General features: G+C 48.9%; 8 protein-coding genes across 8 annotated transcripts; 4 read left to right on the forward strand and 4 right to left on the reverse strand.

The window, feature by feature from the left end:
- Positions 1-111: 111 nt before the first annotated feature.
- P175DRAFT_0444424 (arrestin (or S-antigen), N-terminal domain protein) lies at positions 112-1,688 on the forward strand (the record flags this gene model as incomplete). Its single annotated transcript, XM_040894233.1, has 2 exons — positions 112-313; positions 367-1,688. The coding sequence occupies 2 exons, from the start codon at positions 112-114 to the stop codon at positions 1,686-1,688; spliced, it is 1,524 nt and encodes a 507-aa protein (XP_040749471.1).
- Positions 1,689-2,268: 580 nt separating this feature from the next.
- On the reverse strand, positions 2,269-8,133 carry utp10 (snoRNA-binding rRNA-processing protein UTP10). Its single transcript, XM_040899059.1, has 5 exons — positions 7,650-8,133; positions 4,525-7,576; positions 3,074-4,471; positions 2,871-3,015; positions 2,269-2,804 (listed from the first exon to the last, which is right to left on the reverse strand). The coding sequence occupies exons 1-5, from the start codon at positions 8,024-8,026 to the stop codon at positions 2,362-2,364; spliced, it is 5,415 nt and encodes a 1,804-aa protein (XP_040749472.1). The 5' UTR covers positions 8,027-8,133; the 3' UTR covers positions 2,269-2,361.
- A 119-nt stretch (positions 8,134-8,252) lies between these two features.
- Positions 8,253-11,912, forward strand: P175DRAFT_0485124 (uncharacterized protein). Its single transcript, XM_040895590.1, has 3 exons — positions 8,253-8,332; positions 8,390-10,819; positions 10,873-11,912. Exons 1-3 carry the CDS (start codon positions 8,312-8,314, stop codon positions 11,881-11,883), a joined length of 3,462 nt encoding a protein of 1,153 aa, XP_040749473.1. The 5' UTR covers positions 8,253-8,311; the 3' UTR covers positions 11,884-11,912.
- A 425-nt stretch (positions 11,913-12,337) lies between these two features.
- Positions 12,338-14,164, reverse strand: P175DRAFT_0534985 (putative NADPH oxidase (NoxA); the record flags this gene model as incomplete). The annotated part of the gene is made up of 4 exons (XM_040900184.1): positions 12,338-13,227; positions 13,286-13,695; positions 13,748-14,002; positions 14,067-14,164. The coding sequence occupies 4 exons, from the start codon at positions 14,162-14,164 to the stop codon at positions 12,338-12,340; spliced, it is 1,653 nt and encodes a 550-aa protein (XP_040749474.1).
- A 2,620-nt stretch (positions 14,165-16,784) lies between these two features.
- On the forward strand, positions 16,785-18,898 carry P175DRAFT_0511533 (mismatch-specific DNA-glycosylase; the record flags this gene model as incomplete). The annotated part of the gene is made up of 3 exons (XM_040898592.1): positions 16,785-16,842; positions 16,901-17,277; positions 17,948-18,898. 3 exons carry the CDS (start codon positions 16,785-16,787, stop codon positions 18,896-18,898), a joined length of 1,386 nt encoding a protein of 461 aa, XP_040749475.1.
- Positions 18,848-19,676, reverse strand: P175DRAFT_0503975 (SBDS family protein). Its single transcript, XM_040897739.1, has 3 exons — positions 19,448-19,676; positions 19,236-19,359; positions 18,848-19,129 (listed from the first exon to the last, which is right to left on the reverse strand). Exons 1-3 carry the CDS (start codon positions 19,606-19,608, stop codon positions 19,070-19,072), a joined length of 345 nt encoding a protein of 114 aa, XP_040749476.1. The 5' UTR covers positions 19,609-19,676; the 3' UTR covers positions 18,848-19,069.
- A 630-nt stretch (positions 19,677-20,306) lies between these two features.
- Positions 20,307-23,058, reverse strand: P175DRAFT_0511535 (putative Rho guanyl nucleotide exchange factor; the record flags this gene model as incomplete). Its single annotated transcript, XM_040898593.1, has 7 exons — positions 20,307-21,253; positions 21,311-21,536; positions 21,594-21,812; positions 21,868-22,068; positions 22,122-22,421; positions 22,492-22,869; positions 22,912-23,058. The coding sequence occupies 7 exons, from the start codon at positions 23,056-23,058 to the stop codon at positions 20,307-20,309; spliced, it is 2,418 nt and encodes an 805-aa protein (XP_040749477.1).
- A 753-nt stretch (positions 23,059-23,811) lies between these two features.
- Positions 23,812-25,234, forward strand: P175DRAFT_0485135 (putative 26S proteasome non-ATPase regulatory subunit Nas2). Its single transcript, XM_040895591.1, has 4 exons — positions 23,812-24,111; positions 24,183-24,255; positions 24,304-24,656; positions 24,743-25,234. The coding sequence occupies exons 1-4, from the start codon at positions 23,944-23,946 to the stop codon at positions 24,872-24,874; spliced, it is 726 nt and encodes a 241-aa protein (XP_040749478.1). The 5' UTR covers positions 23,812-23,943; the 3' UTR covers positions 24,875-25,234.
- The last annotated feature ends 69 nt before the right edge of the window (positions 25,235-25,303 follow it).

A 25,303-nucleotide genomic window follows, 5' to 3' on the forward strand; every position in this document is an offset into this window, starting at 1 on the left:
GTTTCGGTGCAAGATGCTTCTCCATGGATTTCTCAGAAAAAGGATAAAGCTATCGACTACACGCATTCTTGGTGTCCCTGTATTCCTCTCTTCCAACTCCTCTCCAGCTCAATGACTGCCTCTACTCTCAGTCGGGGCTCACGCTCCTTTGAGGTCTTTGCGCGCCTGGCTCGTCCCAATATCACCATCGAGCTTAAACATGAGGCAGAGGGCATCGCCCATTCCTATACCACTGGAGACCAGATCCAAGGCACTGTCATCGTCACCGCAGAACATCTTACCAGCTTCGACGAAATTGAGATCAAACTCGAGGGTAAGTTGTAGCTGTGAACCGCAGGGGACGAGGGACGTGTGCTAATGAGTCAGGCATACAATCGGTAACAGTAGAACGGGGGCAAATCCCAGGCCGTTCAGGGGCGTACCAGACATTCCTGCGACTTCGCCAGCCCATGGAGGAGTCAACTTATCCGATGCCTCGAGTTTTGGAGCCTGGCCTCACATACAAGTTCCCATTCACCTTTGTTGTCCCCCAGCGTCTTCTACCACACGCCTGCAGCCACGACAAAAAGAACGTCCATCTTGAACATGCCCACACCCTCCTTCCACCCACTCTAGGAGACCCCCTCCTAGCCAGTGACGGCCGATCGCTCTTGGATGACTTGGCGCCTCATATGTGCCGGATCACGTATCAGGTCAGTGCGGATGTGATACAAAAACCGGTCGTGGGGCCCCCGAAGTCTCTGCAACTCGTGAACAAGAAGATTCGCATTGTTCCAGCTGTTGAAGAGGAGCCCCCGCTAACAGTGCTGGACACTGATCCTGTCTATTGCACTCGCAAGGAAAAGGATGTGAGGCGCGGCACGATGAGACCGAAGCTCGGCCGACTGGTCGCAGCTGCATCGCAGCCAAAACCCGTACAGCTAAACCCTCCCAACGTCGAGCCCTGTGACTCGGTGAGCACATGCGCCACTATCCATCTACGCTTCGACCCCGTGGGCAACGAAACACCGCCCAGTCTCGGAATTGTCTGGAGCAAGCTGCGCGCCTCGACTTACGCCGCTGCTTCCCCCTGGCAGGACTACCCAAACACGTCCAGTGTCTCCGCCCTGGGACAGATGGGACAAATGGTCTACACCGAGTCGGTGCCGCTATCCACCATGTGCGTTGAATCTGCGCAATGGACAAAGCATACCATCGGCGACCTCATCCGCCGGGACTCGCTCCAATCGACTTCCTCACGGGAGTCCTTGACAGGTCCTCCTCCGTCGAGCTCCTTCTCGGGTACCGCATTCTACCTCGCCTCCATCACAGTCCCCGTGACTCTTCCTAAGAACAAGCTCTTCCTCCCGACTTTCCACTCCTGCCTGATCTCGCGCATCTACACCCTAGAGCTCTGCACCTCCTACCATACCCCCAACATGAACATCCTCACCCCAACAGTCTCGTTGAAACTCCCCATCCAGTTCACAAGTCGCCCCCGCCCTCGAGCGACACTAACCCAGTTGCCCGAGATCACGCAAGACGAGGTAAACGCCGAGTTTTTCTGTCCTCGAAGCGTCGCCCCGCCCGCTGCTACCTCGCTCCCGGACCCCGCTCCCCCAGCTTACTCGGGCTTCCTTGCACCGCCGCAACGTCGCGCATTGCCCGCTTCCTCTCAGCCGCCTACTCGGCAAGTACGATGTCAGTGACATACGACACACACTACACGAAAAGTTTTCTTTCTTTCTTTCTTTTTTTTTTTTTTTTTTGCGTTTACTTAAGGTCACGACACGGCGTTTAGGATTTTGATACCCGGGATCGATTTACGGGATTAACATGGTTTCATGATTCGATAGTTATGGCTTTTTGAATACTACTACTGCTGCTGCTGCTGCTGCTAGGTTATTAATAGCGTGCTCTGAGAAATGATAGTATTTTCATACACAATCCGATCACCTTCGAGTCTGTCCTTCTTTTTCTTTTCTTTTGGGCATAACTATATGCTCGACACGAGGGAATGGTTTCTATGGGGAATTCGGTAGGATGTACACCACTATACATATGTTCTTCATCTCCCGTTTAGTTCCGAGAAGCTATGAGGGTCAAGTTTTCGAACGTTGGATTTGGGGGAGTGTGAGATGGAATATGAATACTATTTACAGTTCGTGAAATGGAAGAGTGAGTATTTAACTATGAGGGAGTTAGGGTTAGAGAGAGAGAGAGAGAGAGAGAGAACCTACAGATTCACTAGAAAATGCAACAATAGGCAAATGAATGGATCATGAAATTGACAAGTCTATACATAACCAACTTTTACTATATACAGTACATGTCTCCGATGTATGTATCCGTAACGCCAACCAACACAGCGGGAATCAACGGCTAGGTCAACATGTCATCGAGTCTCTCGCCTAGGACTCCCTCGATCTGCTTCACCCACTTACGTACTTCCCTTTCGACATTCTCGTCCTCGTCCTCCATGAGTTCGCTAATATACGGCAACATCTCCGGGAGAAGCGCGAGCCAGTCCTCGCCTAGGTGCTCCGTAAGAGACTGCTCTGCCTTGAGGGCTGCGAGACGCGTGTGCGGGTTTTCACCGCCGGCGGCCTTGCCTGTTGGGCCGGCGGACGGCCGCAGGAAACGCATCAGCGCTGTGTTTAGTTCCTTGTGGTTATCGGTAGAGTCTGCGGCGACGGCGAGCTCGGTGATGGCCGGGACAGCCTCCTCAATGACGATGGCCGCAGTGGTCGGGTTCGTGGCATGGCCGAGCTGGGAGATCAAAGGTTGCGAGATCTTGGTCAAGTGCGAAGGAGATTGCCAGAATTCTGCTCATGTTAGTCGACCGCTGTAGCACGCGGGGGTGGACAAGAAAAAAAAAGGCAGTGAATTACCGTCTTGGTCATGCTCAAATGCACTCCGAAGCATGCGCATCGTCGCAAGCCAAAGAGACTTGCTATTTGGGTTGGATGGGCTTGCCTTTCCAAGAACCGCAACCACGCTGTCGATGATGTAGCTAGCATATCCAGTAACGATGGACTACATAGGTTAGAGTATGAAACAGTCGACTGACTGGCTTTAAGCAAATGAAACTCACCTGGAGGGTGCCAAAGAAGAGCTGGAGGAAGCGGTAAAATGTAGTCAAGCGTGCCAAACTGCCTTGCGTATCCTTCTTCGGAAGGCTAGTAGTCGCCCACTCAACCAATTTGCTGAAGATGGGCCGGAAAGTGGTGTCGTTGAGCTTGTAAATCATCTTGATGGTGACGCCGTTGACAAGATCCTCGATGGCTTCCAGGTCCGAAACAGCAAAGGTAGCCTTAGAGCCCAAAGCCACTTGCTCCCTTCGTAGATCAAAAGCCCGGAAGAGGATGTTTGTCAGAACTGTCAAGTTCTTCATCGTAGCAGATTTGGCGTGCTTCTCAATGCTAAGACTAACAACTTCGAGAATCTCCCGTGTTGCTGCAGGGCCAGCGGCAACTGCCAGTTGCCAGTTGCGATCTACTGCTCCAAGGCTCGAGCCCATGTCGACTTTGCGAGCCATGAGTTGCAGAGCCTCTTGTCGGCTTCCATCTTCAAGATCTTCTGAAACTGCGGATTTGTAGGACAGTGTAAGCACATGGTCAAGGTGAGGTCCAGAGATCATGTATGGAAGGTGGACGAAAAGTGCAGAGAACAAAGAGAAAACAGCATCGTGCAGTCTAGCATTCTCCTTTCCGTCCTCCAAGCTAACCTCAAGCAAGCCTAGCGACCGGTTGAGGACTTCAGGTAGGGCTGGAATCATTGCCTCCCCGAGCACCTCTGCCATGGATGCGAGGCACAGCACACCCATGATACGAATGCGATCGTCGTCCTGTCCAATGCAAGCAGGGCTGGCAACCACCTGAGCAGCACGTGTGACCTTGGACGGCTCCTTCTTGCCATACTTCTCGGCAATGCGGTCGATGCAAGCCACTGCCGCATGTTTAAGAAGGATATCCGGGGAAGACTGGACAATGTCAACCAAAATGGGCAGGAAGTCAAGCATCCGCATTTGCGATTCACTATCACGCTCAGGGCTCTGGTTGAGCCGGCCTTCGAGAAGACGTAGAACCTTGCGGCGAAGCTCATCGTTGGGCCTCTTTAGCAGAGCCTCCACAGTATCGATGAAGTCCACTGTGGTAAGAGTTCCGAAGAGCGCGCTAAGAACATCACCACTGGCTTGGTGAACGGGCTTGACGTTTTGCATGGATTCTCCAATTGACAAAACTTGTTCAAGGATCTTTGAGAAGAATTCGCGAATATGCACCGGTGCATCGCCCATCTCAGTTGCGAAAGCCTTGGCCATCTTCACTTTCAGCGAAGAATGCTTAAAGAGATAGGCCAGCGCACGAAGTAGATCAACCGCAACCTTATGAGGCTCTCGGCCATCGTCGCTTCCAATGCCAAGGAGGACCTGTGAAATGCCAGGCTTAGATTTCAGTGAGTCGCTGACGAGATCGAGGAATTTGCTGTAGGTCTACAGGGTCGTTAGCAGCTCTCCTCCACAAAAGAAGGAAGGGGTTTACTTACACTAAGCTCCACAGCTGCACTAGCGTCAGAAACCAGGCCGGTCATCAGAACAAGAACCGCCTTATCCATCGAATATCGGTTCGCCAGCATTGCCAAAACCGCAAATAAGAACTCTTCTGTTCCTAGCTTGGTGATGAGAGCATGGAATAGTCGCAAGCGGCGATGGGAAGGAATATGCTCAAATGCGGCAGTGAAACTGAGCAGGAGCTCAGATGTGCCGGACACAACGTCTCGCTTCTGGTGTCTTAGTGACTGGATGAGAGCTGGAACAACTTGATCGATTGTCTGATCAATGACGGAAACAGAGTAATCGTCATCCTTTCTGAGTACGCTGGAGCCCATAAACGTGAATATTGGCATCACGCTATGCAGAACAAGCTCTGGCGCAATAACGGACAGGCCAGCGACCAGGAGGAGGGCTGTATTCTGCACTTGAGGGCTTTCCGTGGTGCGAACACAATCCACAACCATGTCAGCACGGACAACTGAAGTATCAAACTGCGACTTGCCCGATTCCTTTGATCGATTGACGATGGCAAGAAGGCTTCCGAGGGTCAAGCTAAGCAAGTAACTCATGCCAGACTGGATCTGCGACTTGAAATGGTGCAGGGCGGCCAGGGTTTGGAACAAGCCCTCGACAAGTTCGGGGTGGGCCTCAGGATTAGAGCCATCCACCAGCTCCAGGATGAATGTCATTTTCTCCATCAGCTTACTTAGTTTGGCCTCATCTTTAGTCGTCATTGCAACCATATTATTCTGGCTGGTTCGTCTCCTCTTCGGCGCGGGACCAAGGGCATCAATGTCTGTAATTGAGGTGGGAATTTGCTGGATGAAGCTGAGGAGCACTGCTCCAGGAAGCTCTACACTGCGGAGAACATCCCGGCAGTTATTGATAAGAGGGGATTCTGGGTTCCGGATAGAGATCTCGAAAAGACTTTCAGAGGCAGCAATTTGTCGGTCCTCGGCGACGTTGGACCAGATGTCCTTCATGCGGCTGAACACAGAGGAAACAAAGGAAGATCTCAGAGATGCTGAATAAGGATTCACAGTAGACAGCAGCAATGATATGGCATCTTTTTCCTTTGGAGTCACCGTTTTCATGATCTGATCCTCCATCTCCATCGCGGGGACACGCTCCCTTTCACAGATATCCTTAACTTCTTGCTCTGTCATGTCCCGCCACTTTTTCAATAATGGTTCAAGTTCCTTAGTTCTAGTTGTACCGCCGGCTTTATCAATCCGATTAAGAAGGTTTAGCAATCTAAACTTGGGGGCAAAAAGTGGGATCTGGACAGCGTGCGAACAAAGGAATGTGAAGAATCCCAATCGCAATGGTTTCTTGAGTTCTGATGCTGCAGAGTCTGAGGTAGGTGTCGCTCGCATAGCATTCTCGAGAGCTCGGCCGATATGAGCCTGGTCGAATACATATTCTTCCAATCCAGGGAGGAGAGCCCGTTCCAAGACCTTCTGCATATCGCGACTAGAAAGCCAAGGAATGTCCTTCGACTGCTTTTCCTGTCCGTAAAGAGTGTCTCGTGCCCAGATATCATCAGAGCTCTTCTTTTTCTTCTGGTACAGATTTCCAATGACGGCCAAAACGCCAGCTGCCTCGCGACGGATTCTTTCTGAGGGGTCTGACAAAGCCAATAGTATGAATGGCAGTAGAGCCTGGAGATCAAGTTCGTTAAAAGAAGCCGATGTAAGAAGAGACGAAACAATACTCAATGCCGACGCCCTTGTGCCAATAGGGTAGGGGCCAGTAAAAACACGCGCGAAAAAGGATAGATACTGCGGTGTTTTGGGGGCATTCGCTTTGCCCAACACCGGCAACTCGAGAAAGGAATCAATTCTCTCTTTTGACCCAACCGCCAATGCAAAAGCCTGCACAAGCTTTTCAAACACAGGAATGGATTGTGCGCTGAGGAAGGAGGCTTTAAAGACTCCCTCATTTCTTAACGGCTCTACAGCAGATTCGTAGCCATCAATCACCTCCTCCGTATTCTCGACGTCCTCCATTTCAACATCTTCGATTGCCCGAGTCGCAGAAACCGACTCAATTGTCGTCTGTAGATTGTGCTCCAAGAGAGACACGTCGAAAGACAATTCCTCAATGGTTTTCTGAAAGACGGGCTGGAGAGACTGTGAGCGACTGAAATATTGCACAAGGTCTGCAAGATGTGTCTGGGCATCCAAAGACATCGCTCCGTCCTTGTGAATATGGCTTGCCGCATGAAGGACAAGTGCAATAGCTTTGGCCATTTCCGCCTCGCCCAAAAGCTGGCTTTCGAACATGAGGGACAATAGGTCTAGCCGGGACGAGTCCTTCTGGCTAGAAATGTTCCTAAGACATCCAGCCACTATTCCAAGAATAAGCTGGGATGTCTTGCATTCCACCGAAATCTCGGAAAGCTGCTTTAAAGGATCATCCAATCGAGTAACGGCCTTAAATACTCGCTTTGGCAGAACTGGCTCGGGCTTCTGTTGCGCGAGAACAGCTACACAAATAAGTCCTGAGCTCAAGGTCTCTTCTGTCCATGATTCTGCAACAGCCTCCATAAGCCCGTCCAAGACCTGGTCTTGAAGAGATGCCTTTTGCGCCAGGACAACGCAAACCATGTAGCACCCAATCACCAATTCCGAAACGTTCTTCATAGAGAGGCCATCATTTAAAACCGGAAGAATCGCGAGGATAACATCGTCATGCTTTTGTTTTTCAAGGGATCGTCGGCCAGAGCGTGACGAATCCAGCATGCCTGCAACTCCTTCAGAGATGATTCCCGCCCAGAATGATAGAAGGGCGTGGTGGTGCGCCTGCTGCTTGCTGACTTGAATGACATGATTATTCAAAGCAGTCAGAATTCCGTGGTTGGCGATAGCGCTTTGCACGATAGCACCACGGACCGGATTGATTGAGCTGCGCTTATATGGAATAAGCACTTTGAAAGCGGGTGGCAGGTCTTCGGGAAGAATCGAGAGTAGGGTGAGGAAAACCGGGGTAGTATAATACGGCAAAAAGGTGAGAATAGTGAACTCGGTGTTATACTCATGTACTCTGTGCTTTGTTAGCCATCAATCACACAAGGAGAAAATTTTCGAGAGGCCAATCCAGGCTCGCCCAGTCGTACCGGAAGCGCCTTATAAGCCATTCCACAGCCTTCACAGCTGGGCTCAATAACAATCTCCCACCAACTAATGCAAGGAAAGCCTCCAATACTGAATCTAGCTCCTTATTCTGGGCCACATTCATCTCCGTTCGATCCTCCGCCTTGCTTTGCTCGCTGAAAATCGAGCGCTCGAATTGTGTGAAACGAGGATCCAGCTGGCATAGCTCCCGGAATCCATCATAGCAAATATCGTAGATCGTATCAAAATCCTGCGACCCAGCGACCCTTCTGCTAAAAATCAGGGATTGCGAATGCGCGAGCCTCTGGGCTTTGAGGTTCAACTGGTTGGTGGAGTTGGCCGCAATCTGCGACAACTGCGCGGCGAGGGACGACGCCATTTTCGAAAAAGAAAACTGTCCTTATGGAATTAAAACACCGTGCCCATCCCTCAGTAGTCTCTTCTCTGCTTTCTCCAGAAGAAACCCGGGGTGTTGGTTGTTGAAAGTGTTCCGCAAGAATTCACTACCGGCGGAAATCTTCAAAGCTCCGTAACTTTTTTTTTTTACTCCCCAGAAAAGGCGGAAACGGGAGCGGAGTTTTTCCAGCCAACAACAACCGCCGCCGCTTGGGTTATAGAGTGAGAGTCCAGACACGCTGCTTGACAATGCCTCACATCCAGGAGCATGGATTCATCTGGCTCCCAGGTAAGTGGATTTCACACTACTCCTCTTTTTATGGCTTCTCATATTTATTATTTCCAGGAGAAAACGGCTGTTCCGCGATTCGCCAGCTTCAAACCCCAGCCGCCCACCAAACTCCCTAGTCGCGAGCGAAGCGAAAGAGACGAAAGGCCTAGACACCATTCGAAGCATCAGTCGAGGCATAGAAGCCACCGCGATGGCCGTTCGCGATCGCGGGAGCGCAGAAGAGATCGTAAGGAGCCTCATTCCCGCAAAGAGGCTGGTCGTCGGGGACTTGAACATGAACAAACGCCTATATCGAGAAGCGCCGTAAGAGAACCGTCCGAAGACGTGAAAGATTTATACGTGGTGGATCTGAAAGGCGACAAATATAATCTTATATATGGAACAATACATCGGTATAGTGTCCCTCGCTACTACCGCTTTGGTGCAGGGCGTGTCCTGGGACTGCCGTCGAATAACAGAATCGACCGTGATACTGCTGGCGAAAATGAGATCGTGGTGAAACCTGAGACATGGCGCACGGATTCTTCAAAGCCCAAAGCAAAGAGTTTATTCTCCAAGCTTGACAACCAGCCTACCAAGTTGCTTCGAGTTCGCCCAACCTCTTTTGTGGACAATGCGGATTTTTCCAAGGATTTTTTGCCTCTCAAGGCCTCCAGAAGTCGACAACCAAAGGATGATTTAGAAGCATCTGATACAGAAGACGATAAATATGGGTATCGCTCAATTCACGGAAAACTAAAGCACAGTGAAGATATCTCTAGTGGTCTAGAGTCTATGTCAGATCTAGAGTCCGGTGGTGAAGGCCCGCGAGATGATCTCGACGTGGAAGTCAAACAACGGAGTGCACAGCTATATAGGAACATTGAACGAAATTCTACCGATGTCAAGGCCTGGCTCCAGCTCATTGGCCACCAAGAATTAGTTCTTCGGGGTTCAGCGAAACAATCCAGCTCCTTGACAAACGCAGAGCAGAAAAGCTTGGCCGATATCAAGCTGTCCTTATACGAAAAAGCGCTGAAAAAGGTAGGCCAAAGCTCTTCGCGAGACCGTCTACTACTTGGACTTTTGGAGGAGGGTGCAAAGCTATGGGATACAAAAAAGCTTTTAGCGCAATGGCACTCCATATTGAAATCCAACTCCCAATTTATCAGTCTATGGATCAAGTATCTCGACTTCCGTCAAACTGAGTTCCTAAATTTCACCTATAGCCAATGTCTCACTACCTTCATCGAATGCTTGAATTTGAATAAAGCTACCTCGGATAGTCCTGGTAAAACGCAAGTTCAAATGTACCTGTTCCTTCGCTTAACTCTTTTCCTGCGAGAAACAGGGTACGCAGAGCATGCAACAGCCCTATGGCAAGCTATCTTTGAATTCACATTCTTCCGACCAAATGATTTAGATGCCAACACCAGCACGGATCAGGTCTTATCAGCTTTCGCAGATTTCTGGGACTCTGAAGTTGCGCGTATCGGCGATGCTGGAGCGAAAGGCTGGAAAAACATGAGCACAGCTTCTTTTCACCCTAAAGTATTTGAACCTCAATTCAACTTGGAACTGAAGTCAATAATGCCATCTTGGGCTGCTTGTGAGCGAGAATGCATCCTCAATGCTCAACTTCCAGCTCGCAGCTTGGATGAGCCCAGTGATGATCCATACCGTGTTATTCTTGCTTCCGATCTGAAAGAATTCCTCCCCCTTGTTTCTTCGGCGGACTCAAAATCGGAGCTTATTGATAGCTTCCTATACTTCTGCCAGCTCCCCCCATTTATCACAACCCATAATTTCAAGACTACTGGTCGTTGGATGGGTGACGGTTTTCTACGAAACGAATTGGTCTCTACTTCCTTTTCGGCCCTCACAGATTGGCTTCCTAACTTAAGTACCGACACCGATCCGGAAGTAGTCTCACCGACTATGTTTCCAAACCAACACTTCATTCCTGCGCTCGAGACCTACTTTACGGATCCCAAAACTTGGTTCTCTTCCTTTGGTGCTTGGGTAAAAGCAACATCAGATCCAGCTTGCGTTGTTGTACGCGATTGGAATCGCCGAACTCTCCGATTGCTAGTTGAAGCGATGCCTCAGAATGATGATCTAGCTGAATACGCCGTCGCGGTCGAGTTTGTTTGCAATAACAAGGAAGCTAAAAAGTATGCAAAGTCGCTGCTCAAAAAGCGGCCGTCTAATCTTCGGCTATATAACTCCTACGCTCTTATGGAATGGCGAACGGGAAACCATGCAGCAGCTGATCATGTGTGGGCAACAGCAGTCTCTATGAGTAACACTTTCTCTAGCGATGACAGAATCAGTAACATTCTTCTCTGGCATACTTGGATATGGGAGCTTCTAGAGGCTCGTAAAATAGCTCATGCATCCCATCTCCTGGCTTCTATGCCACAGAGTAATGTTGACCTGAAAGCTTTCCATGATATCTCGAGCCAACCGGAGTTCAGCCCGACAGTCCTACTCAAGATACACAACGTACGTTACTGTACCGTACCCCCTATATTCCTAACCACCACTGACTCTTCCAGCATTTATTGGAAACTCAGGAAAGTGCATTCATAAACGGGAACGTCGACATCATCCGAGCCTGCACAGATTGTCAAGCTATCCTATTATACCTCACCCACTCTCAAGACTTGAGCAAATGTCTGGAAGCGTACAACGCCTCAATCAACAGGATATCTTCATTCCCCGGTTCGGCCGACACCTTCAAATCGTACACCATCGAACTCCTACACCAGTCCCGTGCAAGGCTCATCTACTATCACCTTCGAGCAAGCAAACTTTACCAGCCGTCGTACATCCGCACACTCCTCGCCGAGAGCATCGCCCTCTTCCCACACAACACAATCTTCCTATCCCTATTCTCCTGGAACGAGTCCCGATTCCGCATTGAAGAGCGTGTCCGCGACATCATCCGCGACATAACGACAGCCTCACAACACCACCACCACTACGACGACGACGACGACGACCCCTCAACAACCCCAACTCAGATCCCCATCACAACACACTTATTTTCAATCTACACAGAGCTCAACCGGCCCGTGTACGCCGGGTCCACCCTCCATTCCGCCCGAGCTGCGTTCGAAAACGCCATTGGCGAGCAACCTGGAACATCTTCGCCAAGCAGCAGCCTCGGATCCGGCGCCCATTCCAGCCCTTCCCTCTGGAAACTCTACATTCTCTTCGAACTCTCCCGCAACGAAGTCAACCGGGCAAAGGACGTCTTTTACAGAGCGATGCGCGCCTGTCCCTGGTCGAAGGAAATCCTCATGCTCGCATTTAGCCATCTCCGTGATGATGTGATTTGCCGCCGCACAGGTGACAATCCACGCCAAGGCGAGAAGGGGATGCCCTTCCACGACTTATGTCGCCTGTATAATGTTCTAGTCGAGAAGGAGCTGAGAATTCATCTCGACATAGAGCGGGAATTGGATGACCTTGCCTCGCAAATGGAGCAGAAGAGTCTTGCTCTCGGAATGCCCATTGCAATTCCCGATGACCTCGATAGTGAAGATGAGCCGATGCAAATGTAAATAGAATTCAAAATGTAATGTTACTTACCTTTTTTTTTTTTTTTTTTTTCGGTTCAGTTACATACTAGGTACGGAGTACAAGCAATCGCTAGTCATTGTTTGAGGAAGCATTTTGGCGCTTTGCCATGCCAAGTAGTTATTAATATGTATCGCTTTGCGCGTAGGTTTGATTTCTAAGAACAACACTATATACTAACTAGTTATATAGTTACTAACTAGCTTAAGAGTATAATACAGCGGGTATTATTGCAAGCATCATCATCATCAGACAAACCCAGAGGAATGCAAAATCCAAAGAAAAACTTGCAAAGAACAGGGTCAGGGTCAGGGTCAGGGTCATCAGTCATCACAAATCCTTACAAAAGATATGCATGTAGAAATTATTTATCTTTTTTTTTTTTTTTCTTTTTATGATTTTCTTTCGTGAATTCCGTTCAAGAAAGAAAGGGCACGGCTAGAAGTGCTCCTTCCAGAATTTAAATTTGACATCCCTCGTCGAAGACGCAATTGTGGCCGCCTTGATCTGCCGTGCCGCAGCATTAGGTCCGCAGAAGTAAACTCCAATCTCTGTTGTCGAATGCCCGTATAAGCCCGACATGTAGGACTGGTCCTGCAGTCCCTTACACATGGCAGTAAAGAGACGCTTAAAGTCTGGGCGACCGAAGTTGGTTCGACTCTTGAGTTCGGTCAAGGGGTCGAGTTCTTGGCCGACAGAGTTCAGGTAGATATTCGCGGCGGTGTCCGCATCAAGGCGTTGTGTGAGGTAGGTGTGGATGCGAAGGAACTCGGTTCTTCCTTCGTATGCGGCGTCGCTAGCGGATTGGGCTTCAAGGGACGAAAGAAGCGCCTGGAACCATTCGAAGGAGGTAGTGTCCTTGCAGACCCAGATGAACTCGACACGCCGGAGACGACGGGGCGGGTTAGGACTCGCGCGGAGATGCCAGATGTTCTTCAGGATAGAGGCCCATGGAGTGACACCGATGCCAGTTCCAATAAGAACGGCAATTTCATTCTCGAAAACATCTTCAGCAGGCGCTCCATATGGTCCGTCAACGCGAAGTTTAGGCATCATCTGTCCATTTTGGAGCGCGACTTCATACATCCCCATGGGGTCAAGGCCTTCCAGGTCTCTTGCCTGTGCTGGACCGCAGCCCACGGCATCACCGAGTGCGCGTGTAAAGTCACCGACTTGGCGAACATGGACGCTGACATAGGGGTCGAAGGGACAAGAGGTGATGGTAAAGGGGTGCCATTGGGTGTTGGACACTTCAGGTACTTGGATGAAGAGCCATTGTCCAGGCTTATACTTGAAACTGGGTTTGCGGAACTGGATTTCCATGGCATCTATAGAGATGGTTAGCCCAAACGGACCGAGGTTTGCACGTCTGTAGATAAAGCATACCGTATGGGTGACGGATAACCTTGGTAATCTCGGTTTCCCGTCGGGCTCGAATCTCACGCCAGAGACGTTCAAACAGATACAGAGCACCTGCCACGAGTTCCCATCTCCATCCTTCATATCCAATGCAATGATGCCAAAATCGGGATCCAGCGAATGGTGATACCGGTTCAGCAGAGTCCCGAACAAAGCAGCCCGTGGCGTGGGTGTAGAGCGCCAAAAAGAACGGAACGAACAGGTGGTGCGTATACCAAAAAGTTTCAAAGGATTGTTGGCGGATTCGGTGATGAGATGTGGTGTACATGAGCATCATGCAAAAGAGCATTACATGTCCGGTAACTCCAGCTGGTTCCGTGAAATGAGCCTGTACGGCTAGAATTGGACGTAAATGCCACTCCTCGATGTGATAGAAGCTGCAGGTTGTTAGACATTAGACCTATTTCTCGGTCAATGTTTGGGACTCACTTCACATAGTGAGAGGAAACATGGACAATCGAAAAGAAAAGCAGGGCATATGCAACCTGGCGATGGAACCATATCGTTTCATCAAGTGGGAGCCATCTCAGCCTAGGCCGTAAGCTCTTCATGATGTTCCGACACATAGGCAATAATATTATCGTTCCATCCATAGTCAACACCAAGCCAGCTCCTCTTGAGATCCAAACTGAGTAAGCGAGCGCATTGAGTGGCTTTAATCGTTCGCTGGACGCTTGGATATACCTAAAATATTTTCCATGAGCAATTTCACTGACGGCAAATTGAAGAGAGAGAAAGAAAACCCTACCATCCAGCTGCAAATACGCCGAAATGTAGGCCCCAAAACCAGATGTAGAAGAACAGTTTTGAGGGAGCAAAGTATGATTTCAGCGGGTATCGACCCATGATTGAAAAGCTCAACTAGGGGAGAAAACAGGGGGATCTTCAAACACAATTACTTTCATCGACCCGCGATGAGTGTATTATAGAAAGAAAAGCGAAAGAGGATGCTTTCTGATCCCCTTCTTCGAGACAACGCCTAGACCAAAGATCAAAGGAACAATGTTGATATAGTCATGAAATCGGAAATCTATCAGATCACACAGCTCCGTGGCCGTGAATGTCTTGATTGACAAGGACTATCAATCTCGGATTGAGTGTAGGGAAGAGGAAAGGCAATCGTAGTGGAGGGCCCCAAGCCGAGTAGATATCTCCCGTACGTATTCCCCCTCCAGGTTTATCAATACCACATGTCCTGACACGCGTCTCTTAGAAGAAGAAGAAGAAGAAAACGGCGCTGAGGGAGTTGCTCTCGAGGCCTGTGCGAAAAGAGATGGAAGCAGGATCTCTCACGTTGTTTAACGGACGAGAATCACAATAGCGGGGGGGGGTTAAGAATGGGCGATGGGCGACACTCGGACCATCGTTGGTTATCTCGACGAAGCTCAAACCTTCCAAAGAAGGAATTCAAATTGAACGATGTGGGGATCTTTTTGGCAAAGAAATTGGTGGTTTGCGAAACCCAGAGATGTGGTTTTGATTTGCAGGGAAGAGGAGGAGGGGAGAAAGAAGCGCCAGACGAGCCAAGGGGAAAATGAGTTACATACAACTTGGCAGCGACCTTATGACTCGGTAAGTTGGATTTTGAAAAGAAAAGAAAAGAAATAAAAAATATCTTCTATATTTACACCATCCCTGCTAATCGATTGGACAGAGTTTATTTAAATTAACGCTCGATGGTGGTAGAGTTCTGGTCGTTCTGCGATTTGGGTCTCATCCTTCCATCTCTTCCGAGAGGTTGATGGTGAGACTCTACAGGCCTTCAAAATTAGCGATTGGATATGACTCCAAAGGTAAAGCAATGGGTTATCACTACGGAGTACTTCCAATGTTCCCAGCCTTCCTCTTATCCTAGCCTCGTCATTTCTAATGATTTGCTGGTGCATCGGTGGAGTCTCTGTCACTCAGGAAATCGTCGTCCTATGAGAAGAGTTCTGCAAGCGCCGTTCCCTCATAAATTTTCGACCATCGTGGTATCCCAGTGCTCCATCAGAAAGCGAGGCGTTCGGAATGATGCTGCTTCCAAATATAGCCCCGACCAGGAGGCAAGTCTCGGACTGGACACAAAGCGAAATCATCTCGGTACTCCGTCCATATACATATAGTTCCATTCGGCCCCTTGGCGCCTAAGGGCTGGAGGCCCGAGAGGGTCTTTTGAGGAGGATCTGATTCTTGGGTTTTGGGCCCTTTGGTGCTGCACGGTTGCCAACTCGTCACAGCCAGTGAACACCGGAATGGGACTCGGGTCCTGTAAGGAAAAGCGTAGGATGAAGATTGATCTTCTCCGAACTAGTCCTCACTTCCGATCTGTTGAAAAGACGGTGAAGCTGGACAAGCCCGGAACCGTCTCCATCACGAACAATACTTATTGTTCCTTTCGGGCTTTTTTTTTAACTTGGTTCTCTGTAATCTATCCGCTGCCTGCTTTGGCAGTAATCATTGTAAGGGCTATCACCCTTATGGCACGGGGAGACGGTCCTCGAAGGATCAATTATGGCCTGATGGGCAATTCTCAAAATTATACTCCGTACCTAGACTCGGAACCAAATGCCAAGTGAGGATAAAAATGGAAACATCCAAAAGATAATCAATTCTAGGAAAGAGAATGAGGTTTCCCCCGCTTCACGAGTCTCGAATCTTCAGAATTTGGCCCTAGGTCCTCTCGCATGGTCGTCGTCGTCCGGTCAATCAGAGCGCATCGAGCGGCCGCTAAGGCGGGTTCCCTCGAAACTCCTGCAGGATTTCTCCTCCCCCATCACACTCTGGCGCGTCGCTAATGCAGTCAATCTTCCCGTCTCTACAAACCTCCCGTTCCTATTCGTTCAAGGTCTGGTTCTCGTCACTCATCTAAGCGCTAAGCCAGGAATGCCCTTGCTCATTTGCTAGGGGTCCTTCCAATCACCTTGTCTTAGCACTCAGGCCATGAAGAAGCTCGGCGGGGAGTCCCATCTCTAGCACCGCATCTTGTTCTTCATTGGTCTGTGGCTAGAAAGTGTATTACCGAAATGATTTTCACTTGCATCCAGCCTATAATGGGTGTCCTGGGAGGCACTGGACATCAGGCGGCATGCCTCATTTGCGCCGGGAAGCTATGTAATCTTGTCCCCTCCCAGCGTGGCATAATTTTACCACCTATTTACGCTCGATCCCTTTACGACTCATCTCGGCGGGGATGTGACAGCTGTGATACGATATCTTATCAACTCTTCTCTCTCCAGTGAGGCCTGGGAAGAATAAAGCTACGAATACCACCCCCTCGGCTCCGCTTACCATGTCAATTTGCACGACAATTCCCCGCGCGATATCCCTTGACGAGCTGAGCGACTGAAAGATATTTCGAGCTATCCTTCAATCGAGTTCACTTTCCTGTGAACATACACCACTCTTTTAGTGCAGAGCTCTTTCGCTGGACGAAAGCTGCTTCATCGCCTTCTACTCGACCTCTACCGAACCACGAGAATCAACAATGGGTAGGCTCATTAAAAACCACTGGGCCAGGTTGATCATCCTTACAGCAGCAGCCTGTACGTGACTCTATTTCTTCAACCCCTAGGCATAGCTAACGCGCCAGTTCAACAACAGACCAAGTAGGTAGCGCAGTTGAGGGGTTCATCTGGCCCAAAGTCTTCTGGGACTTCATAACCAAAAATCTTAACGGAGCCGTGACACCAGTTCCTGTACTCCAGATTTTGAATCTCGTTATGGGGTTGGTTGGCCTCGCATGGGAATGGCCATTAAAATACGTCGCGGGAACAATGCCACACCGCAGTATTGAGTTCCGCCTGATGATGTATCCTTTGAGCGCTATCATCGCCATCCTCCTATACCAAGGCACAGATGCAGCTCTCTACTATCTTGTCGGAATTGCTGTTTACTTCTGGGCCTATAGTGAAGGCGAGGTGAGTTTTGCCCAGCCTCCGCCTCGTCATATCGGCGTACCTGACCCCCCTCCACAGGTTGTATGTGCTGAGCCGTGGACTCTACCGAAACGAAGTTCACTCAAGGCCTAAGACTAACATAGAACTGGTTTCCGAGAAATTGGCTCGGTGCCTTGATTTATTCCGATGCTCTGGCAGCACGGTTTTATGTATAGAGATACCCCGTTCATGTATAGAACTAATGTCGGAACATGAGAACCGAATGATATGTAACCACTGTGCAATACAACGATTTTTTACTCGTTCCATTAGGTACTTGTTACCTGGTTCTTGAATACTCAATTTGATTCCACGTGACCGTTTCTCTTCTGGTGGAATGACAATGTTCCTAATAACAGTGCTAATTAAGAGAACACTAATCACCTTGTAAAGCTCTGTGTGGTATAGTTCTCTCTAGTTTTTGCGTGAGAGATAGCAGTCGTTATACCCGCAATAGAGTCTACTTCCGAATTCGGAATAGTAGTACCCCAGGCAACAGTCTCAATCAACCTCGGGTAGAACGAGCCTCAAACCTAGAACACGAATATATATATATATATATATATATATACAATTACGAGCTTGCATACTCATGAGACAGGTCTGAAATCACCCTACTAATAGTCAGACTTATCACAACAGCTTCCCAGGACTCGCGCAAGAACCTCCTCCATCCAACTCAAGAGAACCAAGCATGACGCTTCCCAAACAGAACGACGAGACCAGCAGCGATCCTGGCCCTGTGCCCAGCGACGACGATGTACCCGTTAACAAGATAACGAGTTTCAACGGAGGACTGAAAAGATACATCCATGTCTCGCAAACAGTCACCAGTAGCACCACCAGCGGGCCCACACAGCAAGACGCAAAACGCGATTCCGACACCACCCTCCCCCTCGACAACGAACCCGCCTCCTCCAAACGGAGAAAGAAGCTCGAGTCTCCCACAGTAACAACAATCACATCAAGCTCGACAGCGACAGTAATTCCAGCCAGAAGCCGAAGAAGCCGCCAGCAAACATCCGCGCCGTCCTCGCCAACAAAGACCCCGCGAACCCCGACTCCCTCTGCCTCAGTCTCCCGCCTCCAAGACACCCTCCCCCCCAACCTTGACCTCCTTCTCGTCGGTGTCAACCCTGGCATCATGACGGGCGCCACCGGCTTCGCGTACGCCCACCCGTCAAACCTCTTCTGGAAACTGCTTCATTCCTCGGGCATCACGCCCATCCGCCACCCGCCCTCGGACACCTACAGGCTTCCGGGCCTGTACAATATCGGCAACACGAATATTGTGGAGCGCCCCACGCGCGACGCCAGCATGCTGGGCAAGGCCGAGATGGACGCGGGCGTGCCGGTCCTGGAAGAAAAGGTCGCGGCGAAGCGGCCCCAGGCTGTGTGTTTGGTTGGCAAGGGCATCTGGGAAGCTGTGTGGCGGGCGAGGAAGGGGCGGGCGATCCGCAAGGAGGAGTTTCGGTATGGGTGGCAGGATGCCGCGGAGAATATGGGGAGGTCCAAGGAGTGGGCTGGGGCGAGGGTGTTTGTGGCTACGACGACGAGTGGGTTGGCTGCTTCGATGACGCTGGCCGAGAAGGAAGCCGTATGGAATCAATTAGGGGAATGGGTTGTTCAGAAGCGGGAGGAGAAGAGTGTAGAATGTAAGTGATAATTTTTTTTTTTTTTTGTTTTTTTACAACCGATATATAGAAGCACACAAGTGTACAACTACTACTACTACTATACACCTGATCTCACAATCACAGAAATACAACACAGCGAGCTCATCGCTTCATCCTGCACAAGCAGACATACATACATAAAAACCCTGCACCGAGAATCACCGCATTAACCCCCCAGGCCCATTAGAAGGGTTCGTATCACCCTCTCTATCCCGTTGCTAGACAAAAAAAAAAAAAAAAGAACCAATGAAGTCAGCATATACGATTTCTTTCTTATATCGTCCAAAAAGCAACAGAAAAAAAAAAAAAAAAAAAAATCCATACCGAGTAAGCCTGATAATCACCCTTCTCAAGAATCTTCCTCATACATTCTTCGTCGTTATAGGTCCCGAATTCGTTTTCCAGGGAAGCCCGACTAGCTCCGTCAAGGACACCTTGGGCACCATGTCTGTATGTCGATAGAAAAAAGAAAAGAAAAGGCTCAATTAGCAATCATGAAGATTCCCTAGGATTAAACAACAAGCAGAGCTTCATACCGATGCGTAACGAAGATCTTCCATCCGTTCACCACATCAGCCAAGGGCACTGTGGAATCGGTCTTCCATTTCTGGAGGGTGTTCAGGTCGTCTACGAAGACAATGAAGTCATCGGATTTGCCCTTGTAGAAGATCTTGGAGCTGGGGTCGCTGGCACGCATGATGATGGGGGGGGGGATGAGATAGGAGGAAAGAGTCAATGGTGTGAACGGTACTTGAGAGAGGTAGGGGGGGAAGTGAAGAAGATGGTGGAAGGTCGCGTGAGGGTTTTGAAGGGCTGTTATAGATGGTCCGGACGGGGGTGGGAATGATGTAAGTGACGTCACCAATCTGGTTCGGGGGGGCAATTGAGAACAGGCAACGGGCAGAGAATCAAGAGGTTTCCCAGCAATGAAGAATAAATGTTAACAGTCGGAAAGAATAGACAATTGGCTGGATGAGATGTATGTGTTGATTGCGATACCCCCCAGGCTGAACACCCATCATCATGTCCTTTGAATAACGTCCCTCCCACTAACATGCCACTTCATCCCCCCCACGACGTCATTGACCTCATACGCTTCGTCTTATGTGGGAATCCGCTATGGTCCAGAGACTCTGATCAACATTATCCATTCCTTCTTCTAGCATATCTTACAAATGTGGAGTCTACCAAGTAGGTACTCGTTACAGAATTGAATGCCTTTCATCGTCATTAATATTGCAGAAGCTCTCATACCTATGACGCCTAGGCCGGGATATGCCCCTGTTTCTCCACAGCTGTCGAATCGACTAGACTATACGGTAGTTTCTGTATACGGATAGACCTGATGCAATACCGCAACCGTGTTCGTAGCCAGTTGCATCATCATCATCATCATCATGCTCCACTAAGACTTGGGCGAGCATTCTTCCTTGACTTTCTTAGTGACATGGAATTTATCACCGATCGAATAGTTTTGAGTGAAATCGCATCAGAGTGTTCAGAACTCTTATCTCCCTTAGCCGCGGGCTGAGGTTGAGAGCTCGACGTCAGTTTTGGACTGCTTTTCGTCTTCATGGTCTTCGATCGCCCGATAATTATCGAACTATCTTGCCGCTGTGTCCGGCCTTTCTCATTATCGAGACCTATACTGGACTCTGAAGCCTCCCGTCTTCCTGTTTTGCCCGAGACTTGCATTTTCTCGTTATCCTTATCAAGGCCGGGGGAGTCACGAACGTTACGCCAGGAGGTTGGTAAATTAACAGATCTAGACCGTTTATAACGCTTTGCTCGAAGGCTCAGATGTCTCATGAGTGAGCTAGACCCAAACAAGATCTCACCTGTGGCCAAAAACATTCCAGGGTATGGGAGTGCATCTCGCGTATATATGGGCAAAATAGCGCGTTCCAGGCGAATGCGATCCTGTCTTTTAGCGGTCAGGACCACGGCTGAGTACGAAGACGGTGTCTTTGGTCTATCTATTTCGCCATCTACCTGGTGTGTTTGGCCGTGTTTCTGTGGGCAATACGTCTTCTTGATGATTACATGTTGTGACTCCGAACGGGTTCTTTTGATGGCTAGTGAATGCACAGACGGCCGCCGTGACAGCCGAGGAAGCGTTGAGTCTTGTTCCAATGAGTTGACATCCAGGGATAGAAAGCTGCAGGCCCTCAACTCGGACGAAACCGAGCCATGCACATCTGTCGAAGCAGCGGCTGACTTGAGAATGCCTGTCTTCCATCGCCTTTCTTCTGTTGCAGATGAGGCGCTCAAGACTATTTCAAACTTCTCACCTTGATATTGGAATATCAATTTCCACGAGAATAAGCAAAAGTATTCGATGCCTACCAAACCATTAGCAGCAGTTAAAAAAAGAGGGAATGGGGAAGATGCTGACTTACCTTTCCCATTCGTGGGGCTATCAATTTTCACATCATTAATATATAAACAGGCAATTGGGCGAAGCTTTCGGTATTCGTCGTTCATCTTGGCGAGAAAAAAATGGTGTTTGAATAAAACACAAACCATGTAAACTCCTACTACATGTCGGGACACATGGTAAGTGACGTGGAGAACGCCACAAAGAGACATAGGCCCCAATTGCTTGTAGATATCGAAGCTCGTTGCCTATGAATAGCGATAAGTGGTTATTACCCTCTAGTAGCATAGAATTCTTGGGCTCACCGGATCGGGAAACTCCAGCATCTCCTGTAAGGAGAAAGTCTTGTCAACCAAAGCTGTATTGAGAGGATTGGTGGTGGCTTCATTGATCCCAGCAAGACTTGCACGAACACCCTCCAATATCTGGCGAATCTCGTCATGCACCGATGGGTCATCTTGGATATGAGTGTATTTCAATAATTCTTGTAGCAGCAGTGGATATTTACAGAGGCGCTGAGCTGGCTATGTTTCGTTAGTATATAGTTCCCCCTCTATTAAAATAATGATGTAGTCAAACCTTGACAAGAAGATCGTTCAAGCACATGGATTTGTTTTCATATACTGCCCGAGCTTCTGTAGATGCCGTTGATTTTGCTATAGCCTCAACTCCTTGCTCAAAGGCTGGCCCATTTCGAACTGATTTTCGTATAACAGCAGCATCTTCAACCATCAGTTGGTAATTATCACAAAACTCTTTGTAGTTCGCAAAGGACCGTGACTGCAAGAACGTAGTTTAGTATAATCTTAAGAGGTGGAACTTTAAGCACCTACCAACTTTCCGATTTCTCTAGCGACTACCAAAGCTTCATGTGCTTCCGCAGTTGAGGCCTTATGGCGATAATTGAGGGAGGCCTTGAGATTATGCATCCTTGCGGATCGACTTTGGATGCCTTTGAAGCTCCAGTCAACGGCTTGAAGTTCTTTTTGTGATACATTGTATAAAGGTTTACCGAGATCCGCTTTAGCAATCGGGACCACAGCCCGGATTTGTTGATAAAAATGCTCATGCGTTTCACGAATACGTTGGACATTGTGGTATACTTCGGCGCGGGCTGAGGTATATAAAAGCAACTATAACCACAGACCAATTAATCACGGCTGCTCATGGGGAGTGGAAGAAGAACTGGGTAATTATACATACACTGGTAAGAGCCTTCAGCCCAAAAATATAGTCATTCTCAGTGGAAATTATTTCCTGGAGAACTTGACGCCGCTTTATGGCACGCTTCTGTGCTTCCTCATCAATGGAAGAACTCAATGCAGGTCTCAAACTGTCAATTGAAGCTCGCAGGTCCGACTTTATGCTTGGATTTGTGGTACTCTGGGTAGTCCTCCTCGATCTCACTACACTCTGGCTCGCAGTACTCATTGTAGCCGTCTTAATCGTTCCTAGGTGAGATGAATTGCCAGACAACTTCTCCCATTGTTGTTCCTGAGATTCCTGGTAAGGAGAAACATGAGAGGTATTGTCACAACTGCCTGGTAGTGTGTCAGCCCACCCATCAACATGTCGCTGAGACTGATGAAGGGCGATGCTCTTCCGAGCTCGGAAGCTGTTTACCCATCGTCTAAATGGGTGCAAAGTACCGACTCTTTCGGCAGTTTCATGGACATCATCCGTTTCCTGAAGGCTCAAATCATTCTTTCGTTCTCGATCCCACCCTGTGACGACTGGGGGCTGGCTCGTAGCCTCTTTAAACTCTTCCATCGTGCGACCAGATTCGATCGACACGTCTTTTTGAGAAAAGATGATTATGGAGGAAGAATAAAGAAGTACACGCTCCTTCAGATAAAGGCAGCGTTTGTCTTCCTCATAGGAAAGATCGGAAGTAACGATCTTTTCAACCAACTGATTTGCAAAGAAGGAAAGGACGAACCCTCCGAGTAATTCCTCAGGTGTCCAACATATCAATACTTGCCAGCTTAGATCAAAAACATCAAAGAGTCCTGTGGAGATCAGATTGAAGCTTCTCAATTATTACCCCATTGTGTATCTCAATTGAGGCCTAACCCCCGAGCAACCAATCCCAATACCAGCCATCCAGTGTTAACATAAAATCACGCAGCATTTTTACCGCGAGTATCTCTGTATACCTTTGGTCAAGGCTTCATTGCTATCCCCAAGTTCTCAGCCATACCTAGGCTGGTCTTTGTAGCCCAGATCTCCGAGTCCTTGACATTATCATAGAGAGGCTTCAGCATAAACGTCCCGTTGACCCAGAAAGGCGGGAAAAGAAGGAGCATAGTCAACCAGACACTGCAAGAAACTTGCTAGCGATAGAAAAAAAAATGGATAAATACCTCCCATATCTAATTTACTAGTAATGTATTACACGATCGAGCAATTTATCCAGCAAATCGAGCTGTTTTACTGGAATAAATATTCCGTGCTCTCCCAGAGTAGGTGTATATATATATAGTTATGACGTGCCAGGCGGGGGGAGAGACGATACGAGATCTTCTCCAACCATCTCTCCCGTGCTGGGGATCTCTCCCGCCACCATCTTCATTATCTTCCCATTATCTGACCGCAACACTCGCCATCATCCCTATGTCATCCCAAATGTTTTTCTAAATATCCATTCTGCGTAGAATGGGCATCCCCATGGACAGCAATATTCATGCCCCGACAGTATCCTCCGGACCAACATCCGGAGGGATCCCCGCCCGCGATCTGTCCAAGCTCTCGATGACTGATCTGATGAAGCACAAGGAAAAGATTGAGGAAGAGCTTTCGGCGCTCAGCAGTGTACTAAGTTCTGTGGGTATTTTGGATTGCTCATCGACCATGTATTTTATATATCGCTTACTGACTCACTCTCCTTTGTGTAGCATGGCGTTAACATGGGCACTTCACTTACAACATTCGACGGCTTTCCACGCGATGATATTGACGTGGCTCAGAGTAAGGCATCACTCGTTGTCTGCAACTCATTCGCTAAAATTGGGACAGTACGCACTATAAGAGCGCAGATTATCCGACTTCGTTACGACCACAAGGAGGCCATGAACCACATCGAAAAAGGTATTCACGCTCATTTTGCCAGCCTTCAGAGCGCCAGGGACAGTACCGCTACCTCTGGAACTACGAACGGCTCTGCCAGCCTTGGCTCCGAAGCAAACACGCCAGAGACTGTGATGGGTGGGATAAGACCATTTGCGAAAGTGAACAGTGTTGTGTCTGGAAGCCCTGCTGATCGGGCCGGCTTGAAGACCGGTGATGCTATACGAAGTTTTGGAAGTGTAAATTGGCTTAACCACGAGCGCCTATCCAAGGTGGCGGAAGTGGTTCAACAAAATGAAGGGGTAAGCACCTCCTATGCCTACTACTGTCTCCTTGGGTCTGCCATCTAGGTAGGCGGTATCGATTATGTCTAACTGATCTCACTCAGCGCGCCATTACTGTCAAAATTTCTCGAAAGGAGGGGGCGTCTGATCACACCGTCGAACTAGATCTGGAACTTATCCCACGCCGCGATTGGGGCGGTCGCGGTTTATTGGGCTGCCACCTTCTCCCTTTGTAATGACACCATCTTCCATCGGCTGCAGCCACATGGAAATACTGGCGGATGAACATGTACAACAAGGCGGTAAAATACGGGGGAAAGAATGAGAAGGGAATGTCAGGAATGGGACACGATTTCACGACTGATTCTACTGTTTTGAAGAGGCATGAATGGCGTTAGTTTAATTTGGGTCAATAGCAGTCAACGTATTTCTGTCGACGAGGAATGGGCATCAGAATGGTGATGTCTATGTCAGCAATAATTCATAGTTACTAGAGTCAGTTACTGTACTAGTAGTAACACGAAAAAACATCCTGAAAAGCTGATGCGTCGTCAGGTACAAAAGACCAAAAAAAAGGATGCATTCATTGTGACGCCGCGGGGCATGGCGGCCTGAGGCAACAGCACGTGACCATGGACGCAGTGACCGACTCGGGGCAAAAATTC

The sequence above is a fragment of the Aspergillus ochraceoroseus genome (assembly GCF_002846915.1).
Source record: "Aspergillus ochraceoroseus IBT 24754 chromosome Unknown P175scaffold_8, whole genome shotgun sequence".
In the NCBI taxonomy this organism is placed as follows: Eukaryota; Fungi; Ascomycota; class Eurotiomycetes; order Eurotiales; family Aspergillaceae; genus Aspergillus; species Aspergillus ochraceoroseus.

Coding starts and splice junctions, on each gene's coding strand:
- P175DRAFT_0485124 (XM_040895590.1), top strand. CDS start 8,312: ATGGATTCATCTGGCTCCCAG. Junction 8,333..8,389: donor TGGATTCATCTGGCTCCCAG/GTAAGTGGATTT, acceptor TATTATTTCCAG/GAGAAAACGGCTGTTCCGCG. Junction 10,820..10,872: donor TCCTACTCAAGATACACAAC/GTACGTTACTGT, acceptor TGACTCTTCCAG/CATTTATTGGAAACTCAGGA.
- P175DRAFT_0503975 (XM_040897739.1), bottom strand. CDS start 19,608: ATGCGTGCCAGCGACCCCAGCTCCAAGATCTTCTACAAGGGCAAATCC. Junction 19,360..19,447: donor AAGATCTTCGTTACGCATCG/GTATGAAGCTCT, acceptor ATCGACATACAG/ACATGGTGCCCAAGGTGTCC. Junction 19,130..19,235: donor GTGATTATCAGGCTTACTCG/GTATGGATTTTT, acceptor TTTTTTGTCTAG/CAACGGGATAGAGAGGGTGA.
- utp10 (XM_040899059.1), bottom strand. CDS start 8,026: ATGGCGTCGTCCCTCGCCGCGCAGTTGTCGCAGATTGCGGCCAACTCC. Junction 3,016..3,073: donor TCTTCTTTGGCACCCTCCAG/GTGAGTTTCATT, acceptor TAACCTATGTAG/TCCATCGTTACTGGATATGC. Junction 2,805..2,870: donor ATTTGAGCATGACCAAGACG/GTAATTCACTGC, acceptor TAACATGAGCAG/AATTCTGGCAATCTCCTTCG.
- P175DRAFT_0485135 (XM_040895591.1), top strand. CDS start 23,944: ATGGGCATCCCCATGGACAGCAATATTCATGCCCCGACAGTATCCTCC. Junction 24,256..24,303: donor TGATATTGACGTGGCTCAGA/GTAAGGCATCAC, acceptor AAATTGGGACAG/TACGCACTATAAGAGCGCAG. Junction 24,657..24,742: donor TGGTTCAACAAAATGAAGGG/GTAAGCACCTCC, acceptor GATCTCACTCAG/CGCGCCATTACTGTCAAAAT.